The sequence below is a fragment of the Bos javanicus genome, chromosome 11, assembly GCF_032452875.1.
Source record: "Bos javanicus breed banteng chromosome 11, ARS-OSU_banteng_1.0, whole genome shotgun sequence".
Taxonomy (NCBI): Eukaryota; Metazoa; Chordata; class Mammalia; order Artiodactyla; family Bovidae; genus Bos; species Bos javanicus.
In genome coordinates, this window is record NC_083878.1 from 102,878,460 (window position 1) to 102,894,304 (window position 15,845).

At 59.8% G+C, this 15,845-nt stretch overlaps 1 protein-coding gene across 2 annotated transcripts in view; it reads right to left on the reverse strand.

Annotated features, from left to right (window-relative positions):
* The window catches only part of RALGDS (ral guanine nucleotide dissociation stimulator), a 42,463-nt gene extending 38,525 nt beyond the window's left edge, over positions 1–3,938 (reverse strand). Inside the window, exon 1 of one of the 2 annotated variants that reach the window (XM_061434001.1) lies at positions 3,804–3,938. In XM_061434001.1, coding sequence (XP_061289985.1) covers positions 3,804–3,842 — 39 coding nt within the window. In that variant the 5' untranslated portion in view covers positions 3,843–3,938. The remainder of the gene's footprint in view (positions 1–3,803) is intronic. The other variant, XM_061434000.1, reaches the window with a different exon arrangement.
* Between the last annotated feature and the right edge of the window lie 11,907 nt (positions 3,939–15,845).

Consider the following 15,845-nt stretch of genomic DNA (forward strand, 5'->3'; position numbering starts at 1 on the left):
GTCAACAAAAGAACCATCCACTGTGGGATTGGTTTGTGTCCCCCAACTCAGTGGGGCTCTAGCTCAATCTGCCCTGTTCGCCCCTCATGCCCAAGTGGCTGGAATGATGCCCGCCCCAGTCGATCGGTAGATGGATGACTATGTCACTCACACACGCACGCACACACCATCACAGGAGCACAAAAGATACTGGTGTTATGAGCATTTTTTAGTTCTTTTTTAAAAAATTGGAACAGGGGTGAGCTCCTTGAGAGCAGGGACTCTGATCCCCTGACGTATCGACGCCTAGAACGGTCCCCTGGCACACTGTGGGCTCTCAAGAAACACTCCCTGGTCCAGGTGGCTCCTCCTCCAGCTTCCAAGTTCCAGGACTTACAAATATTCAATAGCTCGGGGCCACCTACTTTGTTCTGGGAAGATGACCAGGAAAGCTTCCTGGAAGAGGCAGCAAGGCAGGAGAGGCACATGATGGACGGTAAAGCAAAAGGGCAAGTCCCTGTCTGCCAACCTATCACTAAAATGCTTTCCAGAGAACGCAGCTGGGGGCAGAGATGAGAGGCAGGGCCGGTCAGGGGAGTCAGAACAGCAGGTTAGCCAGGTTTTCCAGGAAACAGGGGCCTAGAGGTTCCCAGAAGCCCGCCTGCCTGGGGATGTCGGTCGGGGGAGGTGGGCAGTCAGTTCAGCTCTGGTTCAATCCGGGAATTTTTTCCTCCTTCCTGAATTCCCTGCTCAGTAATGATTCTTGGGGAATGGAACTCTGCTCACCCGCTACACAGAGTTTGCTTTGCAGTGGTCTGACCACTAAGAAGCCCCTTCCCGAAGGGAAGCCAGGCCTGCGGGGCAGGGAGCTGAGCCCACAGTCAGGCCCCTGTGCCCAGTGCAGCCTGGTCACTTGGGAGCTTCAGGGCCAGGGGAGGCAGGACAAATGGGCTCTTGTGGTGAGAAGGCTGCCTGCCGTGCCAGGGACACTGCGTGCCCGGTGCCACCACCCACCCCGCCACCCGCCTGCGGGGGGCCAGGGCTGCCCTTTCAGAGGGGATCTCCTGAGCTGTCCTGGCCTCTGGAAAGGACCTGGAGCTCCAGATGGCTGCCAGGAGGTGGTGGGGGGTGCCTGCTGTCCTCCTTCCCACACTTCTTCTCCAGCAACGGAGTTCCTGCCGGCCGTGGGGGTGGCGGGGTGAAGATGCCTTGGGTTTCCAGGTTCTGGGGCTGAGCTGCACATCCTCTGTCCCACCCTCCTGCCACCCACAGTCCCTCTGCCCAGCCCTGGACTTTGCTCCTTCCTTGGTGTCTCCCACAGAAGGCAAGACGCCAGGGCCTCCCCTCTCGGCCTCCGCCTGCTCATACCTGGGACTGGCGAGAGGGCGCCAAGGCACCAGGTAGCCTCCCCTGCCGGGGGACTCTCCACGAGCTGGACAGGTCTCCGTGCAACTGTCAGGCGAGAGCACACCAGTGTGAGCCGGGTGTGCGCCGAGCACCTTAGAGCCCCGTGAGCTGGTAAGCTCGCCTACCCGTTTAAAGATGAGAGGCTGAGGGGTCCGGGCATGAACACTCAGGCCTCCTCACGGTCAAGGCTCGGGCCTGGAGCTTTGAACAAACAAGATGCCTGCACACGTGTGCACGCGCTTTCACAATGCACGGTCTCCCTTCCCCAGGCACCTGTCGTGTGTCTGCACACGTCCTTTCACACACGTGCTCGCTCAGCCACCACCAGGTTGACACATGGTCACATATTCACTCAGAGGCTGGGGAGGCTCCCAAGATACACGTGTGCAGGACGGCACACCTAGGCCCAGGACCCTCGCCCTGCTGGGTGCCCTACTGGCGGACGCCACCACCCCGTGTCCCCAGGCCTGGAAAGCACACTTCCTTGGGGACGCTCCAAGCCCGCTCCTGGCAGGGTGAGTGAGAGGGGAAGGAGGCCTGACCCTGTGCAGGGATTTCCTGGACCCAAGGGGCTGTGGAGGAAACTGCTCTTGAAATCCTGGAGAACTGCCATCATCTGCTGCCAGTCCAGCCCTTCCACACCTGGCAGTGCCCACCTGCCAGATCCGGAGCCAGACAGGGCCTCAGGCCAGGTGGACTGCCTCGCCCTTGAACTTCAACTCCCAGTAACCAGAAGGTCAAAGGGCAACCTCCTGGTCAGCACACCTTGTGATAGGGTGGGATGGTGGAGTGCTGGAGGTCAGGGGCCTGGAGCACCAGCCTCAGGGAGGAAGGCCATCTCACCGTATGGTCTGGGCAACTGTCTCAACTTCTCGGGGCCCCTGTTTCCCCACCTGGAAATATGAGTGGATTCAAGTCGGGGGCCCTGCCTCTAGCTCCTCGGGGGCAGTCACGGCTTGTTCACACAGCCGATGGGCCACCTGGCCACCTGCCTTCCTGGAGGGGAAAAGACATCTCCTGCCACGGGCAGGCTTCCCAGGTGGCGCTAGTGTTAAAGAACCCACCTGCCAACGCAGGAGACATAAGAGATGCAGGTTCAATCCCTGGGTGGGGAAGATCTCCTGGACGAGGAAATGGCAACCCACTCCAGTATTCTTGCCTGGGGAATCCCATGGCCAGAGGAGTTGGCGGGCTACAGTCCCCAAGTTCGCAAAGAGTCGAACACGACGGAAGTGACTGAACACGCGCATGCATGGCACCTGTAGAGGGCTTGCCTGTGCCCGGGCCAGGGGCTTCACACACCCTGACCTCCAGGAGTCCACAGGTGAGGCTGCCAAGACACCTAAGAGTGGAGGGACCCACCTGTCTGGATGCTGCAAACCCTAGCCAGGCTCCCTGGTTCTTGCCTCCTGCTGGAGGACGCAGCAAGGCAGGAGAGGCGCATGAGGGATGGTAAAAGCAGAAGGGCAAGGCCCCGTCTGCCAACCTGTCCCTAAAATGCTTTCCAGAGAACGCAGCTGGGAGCGGAGACGGGAGGCAGGGCCGGTCAGGGGAGTTGGAGCAGCGGGTCAGCCAGGTTTTCCGGGAAATAGGGGCCTGGAGGTTCCCAGAAGCCCGCCTACCTGGGGATGTCGCTCGGGAAAGGCAGCCTTCCAGGGCCTGAGTCTCCCCAACCCAGACTTCTCTCTCCCTTCTGACCTCTAGACAGCCTTACCTCCCAATGCCCGGGGGAGCCAGGGCCTCCCTGATAGATGGCGATGGGGATGGTTGGGGCTGGGCTCCCCCACCCTTTGCCACAGCCCAGACAGATGGGAGTGGACCCGGGCAAGAATCTCCCTGGAATGGAGTCAGGCGCTGGCAGCCCCAGGGCTTAAAGGGCGTCCTCTGCCCCTCCCCCCCACCACATTCTCACTCTCCCAGTTCTGAGCTGGACAGGACTGGGAAATGGCCTCCTGGGACAAGACCGGTGATCAGGGGAGGCTCCCAAGAGGGGAGGAGGTGGGTGGTGGGGGTGGGGGGGGGAAGTTCTTGGGCTCAGGGCTACTCACTGGCCAGAGGACTTTGTCTCCACTGTCCAAGGTCAGCCCCTCCCCACCCCAGCTCCAAACAGTCAGGTGGGCACATCTGGACGGTCCGGTGGTACCAGAAGAGGCCCTGTGCCTTCTTCCCCAAGCCAACCGGTTCTGGATCCCCAAGCCAGAAAGTGGGGGAGGATCTGGGGTGCCCCCAGGCCCCGGGGTGGGACCCTCCGCCTCTTACCCTGCGCGGGTAGTGAGGCGGGGTGAGAAGAACCCAGCGGCTTCAATTCGGTAAACTGCGCTCCCGCCCGGGGGCAAAACCCAGGAGGTGGGCAGCGCCCCCGCCCTGTGGTTCCCTCCTGCCCCTCCTCCCGGGCCGCCCGCTGGGCCGTGGCTCACCTCTTCCGCCCGCGCGCCCGGCGGCGGGACCACCAGCATGAACGCGGGCAGAGGCGCGCCGCCCGCTCTCGCCGCCAGGCCCGGCCGCGCCCCCGCGCCCGTTCCGGGCACAGCCGCCAGCGACCCGGACCCGGGCCATTGTCTGCGCCGCCCTCGCCCCGCCCCCTCCTCCCGCGGCGCTCCACGGGGGCCGGGGGTGGGGCTGGGCAGTCAAGGCCAGGATAGTCAGGACCCCCCACCCCGCGCACAGCCCGCACGCCCAGCACATTACCGGGTACCACCGGAGCCTCCCCCAACTCCGGAGGTGGGCACACCCCCTCCGCCTTTGACGGATGCGGCCAGGGAGGCACAGAGGGTGATGGCTTGAGGTCACTTAGAGAGTGCATGGACCCGGTCAGACTAGGATGCTGGCTCCCTGAGGGCACCCAGAAACCCCTGTGTGTATGGGGGTGGGGGGGGGCGGTCACCAACAGTCCATCCCTCACTGCCCTCCCCAGAGAACGTCTGACGGGCTCACACCCTGCCCAGCTCCCAAATCCAACCCCTGGGTGGCCTGGCCCCAACCAGGCTCCCTCCATTCCAACACACCCTTCTGTCCTGGGGTCAGGGGCTCCATCCTGGCCAGACACGGCCCTCATCCATGGGCTTGGCTCTGCTGGACACAGGATCAGCTCCCTCAAAGTAAAAGTGTCCCATGAGAGGCCCACAGGGCCGGACTGTCTTCCCTCCCCACGGCACCCCCATGTCCTCACACCAGGGAGCAGCGAGGCTCCCAGGGCTGGTGCCAGTTCCAGGACACTCGAGGCTAAGCCCTGAGCTGGGGTACAGACACAGGTGCCCGTCTCCAAAGCCAGTGGCCTACCCCACGAGGCCGCCTGCCTCCCCTTGAGCATAGAGATGGATGCAGGTGGGCAGAGGAAGAAACGGTGGCTGGCTTGGTCCTGGCCCCTCACCCTCCCACCCCAGGGCCCCATAAGTGGCATAATTGACGCACTGAATGGTTAACACAGAGATACAAGGGTAGATGGGGCTATAGATGGGGAAACTGAGGCTAGCAAGAAGGGGCATGCCAGGGTCACACAGCCAGTCTCAAAACTGGCCCAGAACCAAAATCCCCTATTTCAGGGGCTCCACCTACTGCCCCCCTCCATCCACACCCTGCCTGGCCATCCTGCTCCAGGCTAGGTTGCTCACGGCTTCAGGTTGTAGGGGGTACAAAGCACAAGGTGCTCTCCCCAACTCTGGCTGGTGCCTGGCTCTGCCCACTGTGCACTCTGACCCTGCATTTTATGACATTCTGCTACCATCAGCTATCACTCAGGTCTCCAGGAAAGGGACGTTGCTAGGGGCCAGGCCTGATGCCAGGTGGCTGGCTGGCAGGCTGGGGTGATGGGGAGTGGGGGAGCAGGCTAGGGTTTCCCTCAGGAAGGCTCAGAGGGTGGAGCTGCTGGGTGGAAGTAGAGGGTGCTGTGGGTCAGCCACCAAGGGTAGTTAAGGCATACACACAAGCCATGGGAAAGCCCCGGCCCTGAGCCTTCCTGCAGGCAAGTATTTTGGGGACCTTCAGTTGCCAAGCGACTGCTCCAGGTTGCCATGGGAACTCTTTCTCCCAGGGCTTATCATTTTTAGGGGGAAGCCCTCTTATCTCCACCTCCCTCTCCCTGGCTTGGCTGCCCCGGGAGAATTCATCAAGGTCCCCAAACCTCATTCCCTCACCCCCCAGGGAGACCTCCTAGCCGTGACCCTAAGAGAAGACTCTTTGAGGTTCAAAAACCCAGAACCCTGAGAAAATGCAGAGAACAGAGTCCAAGGCCTTCATTATAGTGGGGAGAGGGCGAAAGGGGTTCATTAGCTCTGTTTACGTCTCTGCTCTGGCTGTTAACCACCACCTTGGGGCTGGCCCTGCCCTGACCGTTGGGAGCCCACTGTAATTGGAAGGAATTTGGCCCCAGCACCCACGCCCAGCCCCTCCCAGGCTTGTCTGCACACAGAGACGTGCCCCTACCAGCCCTGCCACCACCTGGCTGTGGGAGCCCCCTTGGACTTCCAGGGCCTCAGTTTCCCCAACCATCAGTGGCTATGGCAGAGGAGCCATCCTGCAGATAGAACGAGACACTGTGGCCAAAGCGTGGGCACAGGGAAAGTGCCACGGGCTGGCTGTTGTTAGCAGGCACCTGCCCTGCGATGGATGGAGGTGTGGGGTCACTCCACAGAGGGTGGCCCCATGGCTAATGTGCCCCTGATGGCAGAGTGGCCAGCAGAGCCAGGTCCCCAGGCTCCCGGCCCAGCGCCTTCCCCACGGATTTATCACTTGCTCTGTACCCTGTCCCTGCATTCTTCCTCTACAGGGTCTTATCCCTTTGGATGGGAGCCAAGGTGCTCCATGCAGGCCAGGTGCTCAGCTCTGAGTCTCCGTGGATGAGCATCTGCTGTGTGAACCCGTCAGTGACCCACCGCCAAGGGCTGTTGGCCCCGGCCTCGTGAGATTCAGAAGTGCCCCAGAGCCGCGGTAAGAGATGGCTTCCGTTTCCCAGGCCAGGGCCAGGCGGGGCACTTTGCTGCATCTCACTGATGCCTGGCGACTCCCACTGTCCCTCAGGGAGCCCAGGGCCCCTGCTTCTCAGCTCCAGAGGGCACGTCCAGCTTTGTACAACAGGGCAGAACCTCCCCCAGGTGAGCAGTGGGAAAATCAACGCAGCATCGCCTCTTCTTTGGGCAGGGCCTCTGGGGAAGGGGCTTCTCCAGCCACCACCTGCATGCCCATCCATCTCCGTGGCTGCCTTCAGGGTCCCTCTCCCCCCGACCCCCCACATCTGGGACACATGGTCCCCGGCCCTGCAGTAACGGGAGAACTGTCTGGAAACCGCCAGGGTAATCATAGCCGCAGGGGCCCCTGCAAGCAGCTGAGAACAGCCGGCTCGGCTTGCAGGTGAAGCAGGAAAAACGCAGAACTGACAGCCCACGTGGGTCTGACCCGGGCCGGGCTCACGGGCTGCCCATCCAGGTCGCCACCCAGTCGCTCCCCTGCGGCCCCACCCTGTTTGGCTTCTCGACCGTGCGTCATCCCTGAAATGACTATGGGCCTGGTCTGTTTACAATTGGAGCGTGTGGTCTCCTCGCAACTGGAAGGTGAGACCTTTGTCTCTGTGGTGTGGCCGCTGAGGGTGGCCACAAGCAGGGCACAGCGCCACCTGCTGGTGCTGTGCCAGGACGCCCCTAAGCTGGGGGGCACCCCCAGGCTCCACTCACACCCCACAGCCCTGTGCCGGGGGCCACATCCTAGACATCTGACCAGACCCAAACACTCCCCCATCCCTGTGGACACGTGGGAACCTGGCCTTTGGGGGTAGGATCACTCCAGTGCCCTTGTCCTGGACTGAACTGTGTTCCCACAACATATAAGTTGGTGTCCTAACCTCCTGCACCTGTGAATAAAACCTGATGTGGAAATAGGATTTTTTAGCAGCACTTAAAAAAAAAAATTTGTTGGAGTATAGTTGATTTGGGAGGGATTGGGGGCAGGAGGAGAAGGGGACGACAGAGGATGATACGGCTGGATGGCGTCACTGACTCGATGGACGTGAGTCTCAGTGAACTCCGAGAGATGGTGATGGACAGGGAGGCCTGGCGTGCTGCGATTCATGGGGTCGCAAAGAGTCGGACACGACTGAGCGACTGAACTGAACTGAACTGATGGTTGATTTACAATGTTGTGTTAGTTTCTACTTACTGTACAGCAAAGTGACTGTTTATATTGATACATATACACATATTCAGGCTTCCCCAGTGGCTCAGTGGTACAGAATCCACCCGCAATGCAGGAGACTGCGGTTTGGTCCCTGGGTCAGGAAGATGCCCTGGGGGAGGGCATGGCAACCCACTCCAGTTTTCTTGCCTGGAGAGCCCCATGGACAGAGGAGCCTGGCGGGCTATATAGTCCATGGGGTCACAAAGCATCAGACATGACTGAAGGGACTCAGCATACATATACATATATTCACTCTTTTTTAGATTCGTTTCCTGTGTAGGCCACTCCAGAGTACTGAGTAGAGGTCCCTGTGCTATGCAGTGGGTCCTTATTAATTACCTATCTTACATATAGTTAGTTGTGTGTATGTGTCAGTCCTGGTCTCCCAATGTATCCCTCCCCCCGCCTCCACCCTCGGTAACCGTAAGTTTGTTTTCTACATCGGTGATTCTGTTTTGTAAATAAGTTCATTTGTACCATTTTTTTTAAGATTTCACATATAAGTGATATATGATATTTGTCTTTCTCTGGAAATAGGGCCTTTGCAGATGTGATCAAAATGAGGTCATTCAGGAGTAGGCTGCTGCTGCTACTGCTGCTAAGTCACGTCAGTCGTGTCCGACTCTGTGTGACCCCGTAGACAGCGGCCCGCCAGGCTCCCGTCCCTGGGATTCTCCAGGCAAGCATACTGGAGTGGGTTGCCATTTCCTTCTCCAGTGCAGGAAAGTGAAAAGTGAAAGTGAAGTCGCTCAGTCATGTCCGACTCTTCACAGACCCCATGGACTGTAGCCTACCAGGCCCCTCCGTCCATGGGATTTCTCAGGCAAGAGTACTGGAGCAAGTTGCCATTGCCTAGTCCTAATCAAATGACCAGTGTCCTTATAAGAAGACAAGACGGAAGACTGGACACAGACACACCGAGAAGGCCAAGTGAGGACAGAAGCAGACTGTGGAGGGGCGAGCTTACAAGGTGAGGAACGCTAAGGATTGCCGACAACCACCAGAGGCTGGCAGAGGCGAGGCGGATCCCCCTTCTAGAGGCTTCAGAGGGCCTGGGGCTTCCGACACCTTGATTTTGGACTTCTGGCTTCCGGACCAAGAGACTGTAAATCTCTGTTGTTTTGAGCCCCACGGTTTATGGTACCGTTACCGCAGCCACAAGAAACTAACACACCGGGCTCCTGGGGCCAAGCCATCTCTCCGCTACCCCGGCCAAGTGCAGCCAAGGGCACTCAACAGATGTCAGGCCCAGGCGCCACCCTCACATTCAGCATTACATTCCCCGCCTCAAATCATCCCCGAACACAGGGCATCTCCTTTCAGGATGAATACCTCTCTGCACATCCACTGCCTCGGTGAATCCCACCAATAACCCATGAATGGTTTCACAGACAGACCCACCCTGGCTGAGACCCCAGCCCAGCTCCTGGTCCCAGACACTGTGAGACGGTCGATGTGTGCCCTGTAAGCGCCCAGGGAGGGGGATTCTGTCACATGGCGCAGACCCCAGCACACCCTTCCAGGTCTCGCCCTGCCCTCCTCTCTGCCCTCTGCCCACAGCTTTCACGGCCACCCTCGCTCCTGTCTCACTTCCTCTCCCGCCAGCATCTCTTCTGTCTCCAAGTCTCTGCATCTTTGACCTTCTTCCAGACTCCTCACAGCGTGCAAGGCTGGCACCTCTTGTCCTTCTGGTCACAGCATCAGTGTCACCATGGAGGCCTTTTAGACACCCCATCCCAGGGGTTCTTGACCCTCCTTCTGGGACCCTGACTCATTTCCCAGGAGCACGTGCTATTCTCTCACTCATGGACTCACTTTCCTGCTTTCTGTCCATCTGCCCTCTGAGCCGTAAGCTCCTGGGTGAATGCCCGGGGCACAGTCGCTGAATCGACAGAGGATCTCAGAGCCCTCTCCTGCCTCTGGGCCGCTCATATTGCGGATGTGGAGGCTAGTAATAAAAGCTGCCTGTTGGGTGAGAGACAGCCGGACTCCCTGGGGTCCCTTCCCTGCGCCAGTCGCCACCACTGAGCACTGTGGGCACAGCCCGCCCCCTCATGATCAGCCCGAGCACTGCAGCCCCAGACAGGGAAAAACCAGAAAACAAAACCCACACCTTTGTTTGGGTGTAGTCACGGCAGCGGCTCTCTCTCCCTCACAGGGGCAAAGGAGCCCGACCGGCTGGCTCCAGGGGCGTTGTGCAGGACCTCAGAAGCTGTCCTCGTCTCCCTGTTTCCCTCCACTGTCCCGGTCCCCAGGTCCCTCCGGAGGCCTCCTCATCCCAACCGGGGGGTAACTAACTCCACCCCCTTCCAAATGAGGAAACCCAGGTGCCAACAGAGATGGCACTTTGCCCCTGGACAAGTGGTCCAGGGCTTTGCCTCCTTCTGCACCACCCAGGTCCTCAGCCCTCCAGGCTGCCACATGTTCAGAAGGACCTGGAGGGAACAGATAGTATTTTCCAAGGACTCGGAGCACAGTGGGTCAGGGATGGAGAACCAAGGCCAACAGACTCTTCTACAAGCTGTAGAACCCTCGAGATCACCCCAGCCATGCACCCTATATTACAGCGGAGTAAACCGAGGACTTCTCTCCTGTAGCTCCCTCTCCACTAGGGGCAAGCCTCACTGTGGCTCCAGGTGCCCAGATGCAGGACCCCAGAAAGTGTCCTCTCCAGGCTGCTCTGGGGATGCTCCCTGCCCAGGTCGACTCCCGGGAACCTGCCCACCTGCCCCTGGCATCTCTGTCCCTCAGCCTAGGGCCCTGAGCCTGTTGCCAAGAGACGGGATGGTCCTGACCCATGGTGGAGCTGCTTCCTACAGCTTTCTTCTTTGCCCCTTGCCATCTCCGTGTCCACCGCTCCCCTGAATGTATGCCATGGTCTCCACCTGTGAGGTCACTGTGTGTGTCTGTGGGCACGTCGGGAGGCCGAGAGGACAGGGCCCCTCGTGGGAGGGGGAGGGGATGGACAAGGGTTCCCCCAGGACGTCAGGGGCTCTCCTTCCCCAAGGAAACTCCATGGGAGTGGCTGAGCCCTGAACTAGGAGGCTGGAACCTTTCCTTCTCTTCTGGAGTTTGCCCTCCTCCCCCCCGCGCCCCCGCCACGCCGTGGGCGCCGGGCCAGCCCCTGTACCTCTCCTGGCCTCAGTTTCCCAATCGTACCAGGAAGGGCTGGACACGGAACTGCGTAAGCGCGCGCTCTGCGTGGACTCTCCCTCCCGGCTGAGTCCGGTGTGGGCGGGGTAGTCGGGGTAGGGGGGCATTCGGTCCTCCCTCCACCCGCGACGACGGGGAGGGCGATCGCGGCCGGGCGGGGCACTCACCTGGCAATCTACCATCATTCTCAGCCCCGGCAGCACATCGCCGGCCCCAGGGCGGGGCTCCGGGCTAGCAGAGGCCGCTCGCCTCGGCCCGCGCGCGGCGCAGGGGGGCGCCCGGCTGCGGGGCTCATGGCGCGGCCTCCCGTCCCCGCCGGGCCCAGGGCTCCGCCGGCGCCCGCGCCGCTTCCATTGTCTGCGCCCGCGCCGCGCCACCGGCCGCTCGGGCCGCGCCGCTCGGTTGCGCCCGGGCTCCCGGGCTCCGGCCGGGTGGGCGGGCCCCGCCGCGGCCCCGCCTCCGCTCGTCCCGCCCCCCGCCCGCCGCAGGTGTGAGGGGCGGGCCCCGCCGCGCGCAGCGGCCTCCCGGGAGGACCGTGGGGGTGGACGCCGGCGGGGGCGGACGCCGGCGGGGGCAGGCGGGTCGCGAGCCTGCGGCCGCGCGCGCGCGCGTGCACATCCAGGGCCTGCGCGGGCCCGCGGGCGGCGCGTGCACCGGAGCCCCGCCTTGCCGCGGGCTCGCGCGCCGCGCCCCGAGGGCTGACCGCGCGCTGTGGACCCAGCGCGTCCCCCACCCACCACCGCTTGCTGCATTCCTCCTGTGCCCCCTAGCGCCTCAGATCAGATCAGATCAGATCAGTCGCTCAGTCGTGTCCGACTCTTTGCGACCCCATGAATCGCAGCACGCCAGGCCTCCCTGTCCATCACCAACTCCCGGAGTTCACCCAGACTCAAGTCCATCGAGTCAGTGATGCCATCCAGCCATCTCATCCTGTGTCATCCCCTTCTCCTCCTGCCCCCAATCCCTCCCAGCATCAGAGTCTTTTCCAATGAGTCAACTCTTCGCATGAGGTGGCCAAAGTACTGGAGTTTCAGCTTTAGCATCATTCCTTCCAAAGAAATCCCAGGGCTGATCTCCTTCAGAATGGACTGGTTGGATCTCCTTGCAGTCCAAGGGACTCTCAAGAGTCTTCTCCAACACCGCAGTTCAAAGGCATCAATTCTTCGGCCCTCAGCCTTCTTCACAGTCCAACTCTCACATTCATACATGACCACAGGAAAAACCACAGCCTTGACTAGACAAACCTTTGTTGGCAAAGTAATGTCTCTGCTTTTGAATATGCTATCTAGGTTGGTCATAACTTTTCTTCCAAGGAGTAAGCGTCTTTTAATTTCATGGCTGCATTCACCATCTGCAGTGATTTTGGAGCCCAGAAAAATAAAGTCTGACACTGTTTCCACTGTTTCCCCATCTATTTCCCATGAAGTGATGGGACCAGATGCCATGATCTTCGTTTTCTGAATGTTGAGCTTTAAGCCAACTTTTTCACTCATCTTCTTCAAGGGGCTCTTTAATTCTTCTCCACTTTCTGCCATAAGGGTGGTGTCATCTGCATATCTGAGGTTATTGATATTTCTCCCGGCAATCTTGATTCCAGCTTGTGTTTCTTCCAGTCCAGCGTTTCTCATGATGTAATCTGCATATAAGTTAAATAAACAGGGTGACAATATACAGCTTTGATGAACTCCTTTTCCTATTTGGAACCAGTCTGTTGTTCCATGTCCAGTTCTAACTGTTGCTTCCTGACGTGCATACAAATTTCTCAAGAGGCAGGTCAGGTGGTCTGGTATTCCCATCTCTTTCAGAATTTTCCACAGTTTATTGTGATCCACACAGTCAAAGGCTTTGGCATAGTCAATAAAGCAGAAATAGATGCTTTTCTGGAACTCTCTTGCTTTTTCCATGATCCAGCAGATGTTGGCAATTTGATCTCTGGTTCCTCTGCCTTTTCTAAAACCAGCTTGAACATCAGGAAGTTCACGGTTCACATATTGCTGAGGCCTGGCTTGGAGAATTTTGAGCATTACTTTACTAGCATGTGAGATGAATGCAATTGTGCGGTAGTTTGAGCATTCTTTGGCATTCCCTAGCGCCTCGGGCCACCCCAAACCCCACCGGGCGGGGGTGCTGGGCCGCGTGGTCGTGTAGGCCTGGAGATGTGGGAGTCACGGATTGTGCACCCGCATCCTTCTGTCCTGCACCTCGTGTCCGGGCCAGCTCGATGCACGGCTGGGACAGCAGTCCTGGAGGCAGAGTAGGAAAAGGAGATCACGCCCTCCCCCACCCCCACTCCCTTGTCTTTCTTGACTTCCAGATACGAGGTCCAGCCTTTCCCCAGCTGTAGCCCTGGTTGGTGAATGGGGGGCTGGAGGAGCCCAGGGAGGAGGGGGTGGCCCACCTGGGCTGAATGCCTGTCAGGGGGCGTTAGTGTGACTAAGGATACCCCTGGGTGCCCAGGGATTTTGCCCCTTTTAATTTATGTACAGTGACCTCAGTTCTCAAGGTCGCTCAGATGTAAGTGAGCAAGGCCAGCTGTGAACAGAGGACTCAGAATCATTGCCGCTCACCTTTGCCCAGCCCACGGCGCTGACCATCAGAGGCCTTGTCCTGGGTTTGGCTCTCCCAGCCAGGCCGTGTCCTGGGCCCAAATCCTCTGGGTGTCTTCCTCTCCCTGCTTTAATCCCCAGCCCTCCCTCCCGAGGGCAGAGTTACTGAGCCCATTTTTAGTGGAGGAGACTGAGGCCTGAGAGTCACCTCTCGAGCTGGCCTGTCACAGGGCCGTGAGTGGCCCCACTGTGGGTTCGAGCCCAGGTCGTTCTGACCCAATGGCTGTGCTTTCACAGGAGCCTGCAGAGGTGGCCTCTCAGCCTGGCCTTGGAGGCGAGTCCATGCTGGATGTGGGGCTGTGGGGAGGGGCGCTTCAGGCAGGGGGCTCTGAGGGGGAGAGCACGGGGGTGGTCCCTGAGGGAGCAAGGCTGTAGGGAGGCTGGGTGCGGGAGGTGAGGGGTGCTCCGTGGGGAGGGTGTCTGGACCAGCCCGCACAGGGCTCTGAGTGCAGGGTAAGAAGTCGGGGGTCAGTCACCGCAGGTTGGCGGGGGTCATCGCAGGCCGGGGCTGCAAGGCACGGTCTCCAGGTGATTTTGTCAGAGCCGCAGCACCTCAGCCGGGAGGAGCTTAGCAAGAGTGTTATTCACCCCACCACTCAAGCGTGCACCCCTGCGATGCCACCAGGGATGGGGCCTGCTCCTCCTGTGCACAGAGGGGACTGTGGTGGGTGTCTGCCTCTTCTCAGGGCTGGGCATATTGCCCAGCTTCTCCAAGTGCCTGCCCAGAAGGCAGTGCCCAGAGGGCTCCCAGCCATAGTCCCATTTGATCGTCACTCCAGGGCCTCAGGGTGGTGGAGTGGCCTGCCCAGCACCCCATGTGTGCTAGGACAGACTAAAACCTGTGTTCTCTCAGCTGCCTCACATTCATGCAGCCATTCAACATTCAAAGAATGCCTCCTGGGTTTCAGGTACCGGGGTAAACCTGGTTGACCAGCACCTGTATCCTCTTGGGGTTTATGAACTGGGAAAGGGGTGGAGATGGGCAGAACATTGTAACTGAAGACATAGGGATGAGTATTTATGGGAACACCAAAAGGCACCCACTCTGGAAGGAAGGGGGAACAAATCAAGGCAGGCTTCCTAGAGGAGGTGTCATGACTATGTTCCTGGAATTGGGCCAGGTGATTGGACAGGGAGGCCTGACCAGTAGGCAGCGTGAGCAAAGGTATGCTGGTGCTGGCCCTGTGGCAGAGCAGTGATGTTGGACTGTAAGGCGTGGGGAGGAGCTAGTTGGTCATGAGAGGACAGGAAGCTTACGTTTCAGGGGTCTCCATTGCAGGGGACACTGCAGACATTTTGCATTTGTGATTCTGTTGATTTCTATTTCTGGTACTCCCCCTCTCTCTGCTGGGTCAGGCCTGTCTCTTGCCACCCCTCCCACTCCTGCCAGGCCCCGTACTTCTTCCCACCCACAGAGCAGCTCTGGCCCCAAGCCCTCAGCTCTCTGGGAAAGTAGCCTGGACCCTGTTTTAGGTCTAGGAGTTGGGTAGTCATTCACTCAACTGTGTCTGAGGGCCATGCCTGGGATGTGGTCTGGGATAGCCACAGTGCCTGGGGGCTTGAGCTGAGGCTGAGACAGGCCCATCAGCTGGACCCAGAGCTGGGCTGGAGTGAGCAAGGGTTCCTTTCTCTCCTATGACGCTGCCCAGGCACAGGGCCACTCCTCCTCCTCTGGTCTCCACGTCAAGGGCCTTCTCCCTGCTCTAGCACGGAAGCTCGGTGAAGGCAGGGCCTGCCCGTTCAACACCGCCAGCTTCATACACTCCCCAGGGCAGGGCTGGGCACCCTGGGAAGGTGGGGACACATGGGCCATGGATCCACTCTTGTCCCTCGGCCTGGGGAGCACCCCAGGGCCTCTCTGACTCATCCTCTCCGGCTCAGGCTATCTCCCCACATGCTCTTGCAGACTGAGCTGGCTTGCCATCCAAGCACAGGCTGCAGGAAGAGTAGGCTTCGGGCTAGCCCCAGCTTTGCCCAAGGTGCCCAGGTGGGTAGGTTCCTGCTCCTCCTGACTTGGCCAAAGACCATACCCCCTGCCCTCTACCTTATGTGGCAAGGATGCTGCTGCCCCCAGGGGAGTGCATACTGGGCCCCCCACCCCCCGCCCACTGCTTCTGTCCCACCAGGCAGGTGCGACCGCTGCAGGGCTCTGAGCCCCTCTAATCCTAGGCCTGCCTTGGCCTTGGTGCCCCGCGCCTGCCAGGAGTCCCCCAGGCTGAGGTTGATAGCAGATGCATCAGACACACGTGCTCCGCACTTAGGGACCAAGAGCCCACAGGACGTCCAGCTGGGGGACAGGGGCTCTGCTTCCCCTGACTCAGGAGGGCTGCATAGCCCGTGATGTTTTCACTTCACCCATCTCCCAGGAGAACTGCGATGAAATCCTGCCTGTTGCAGTGGCCAGCAGCAGCCCAGGCTTTCTAGAAAACTGTGCCCCCCTCCCACCCAAGCTGACTGTACTTACAATCCAGGCTGCCTGTATCCCTAGGGGCCTGGCAGCCCGGATGCTCAGAAATGCAGGTGAAGAAAGCCTGG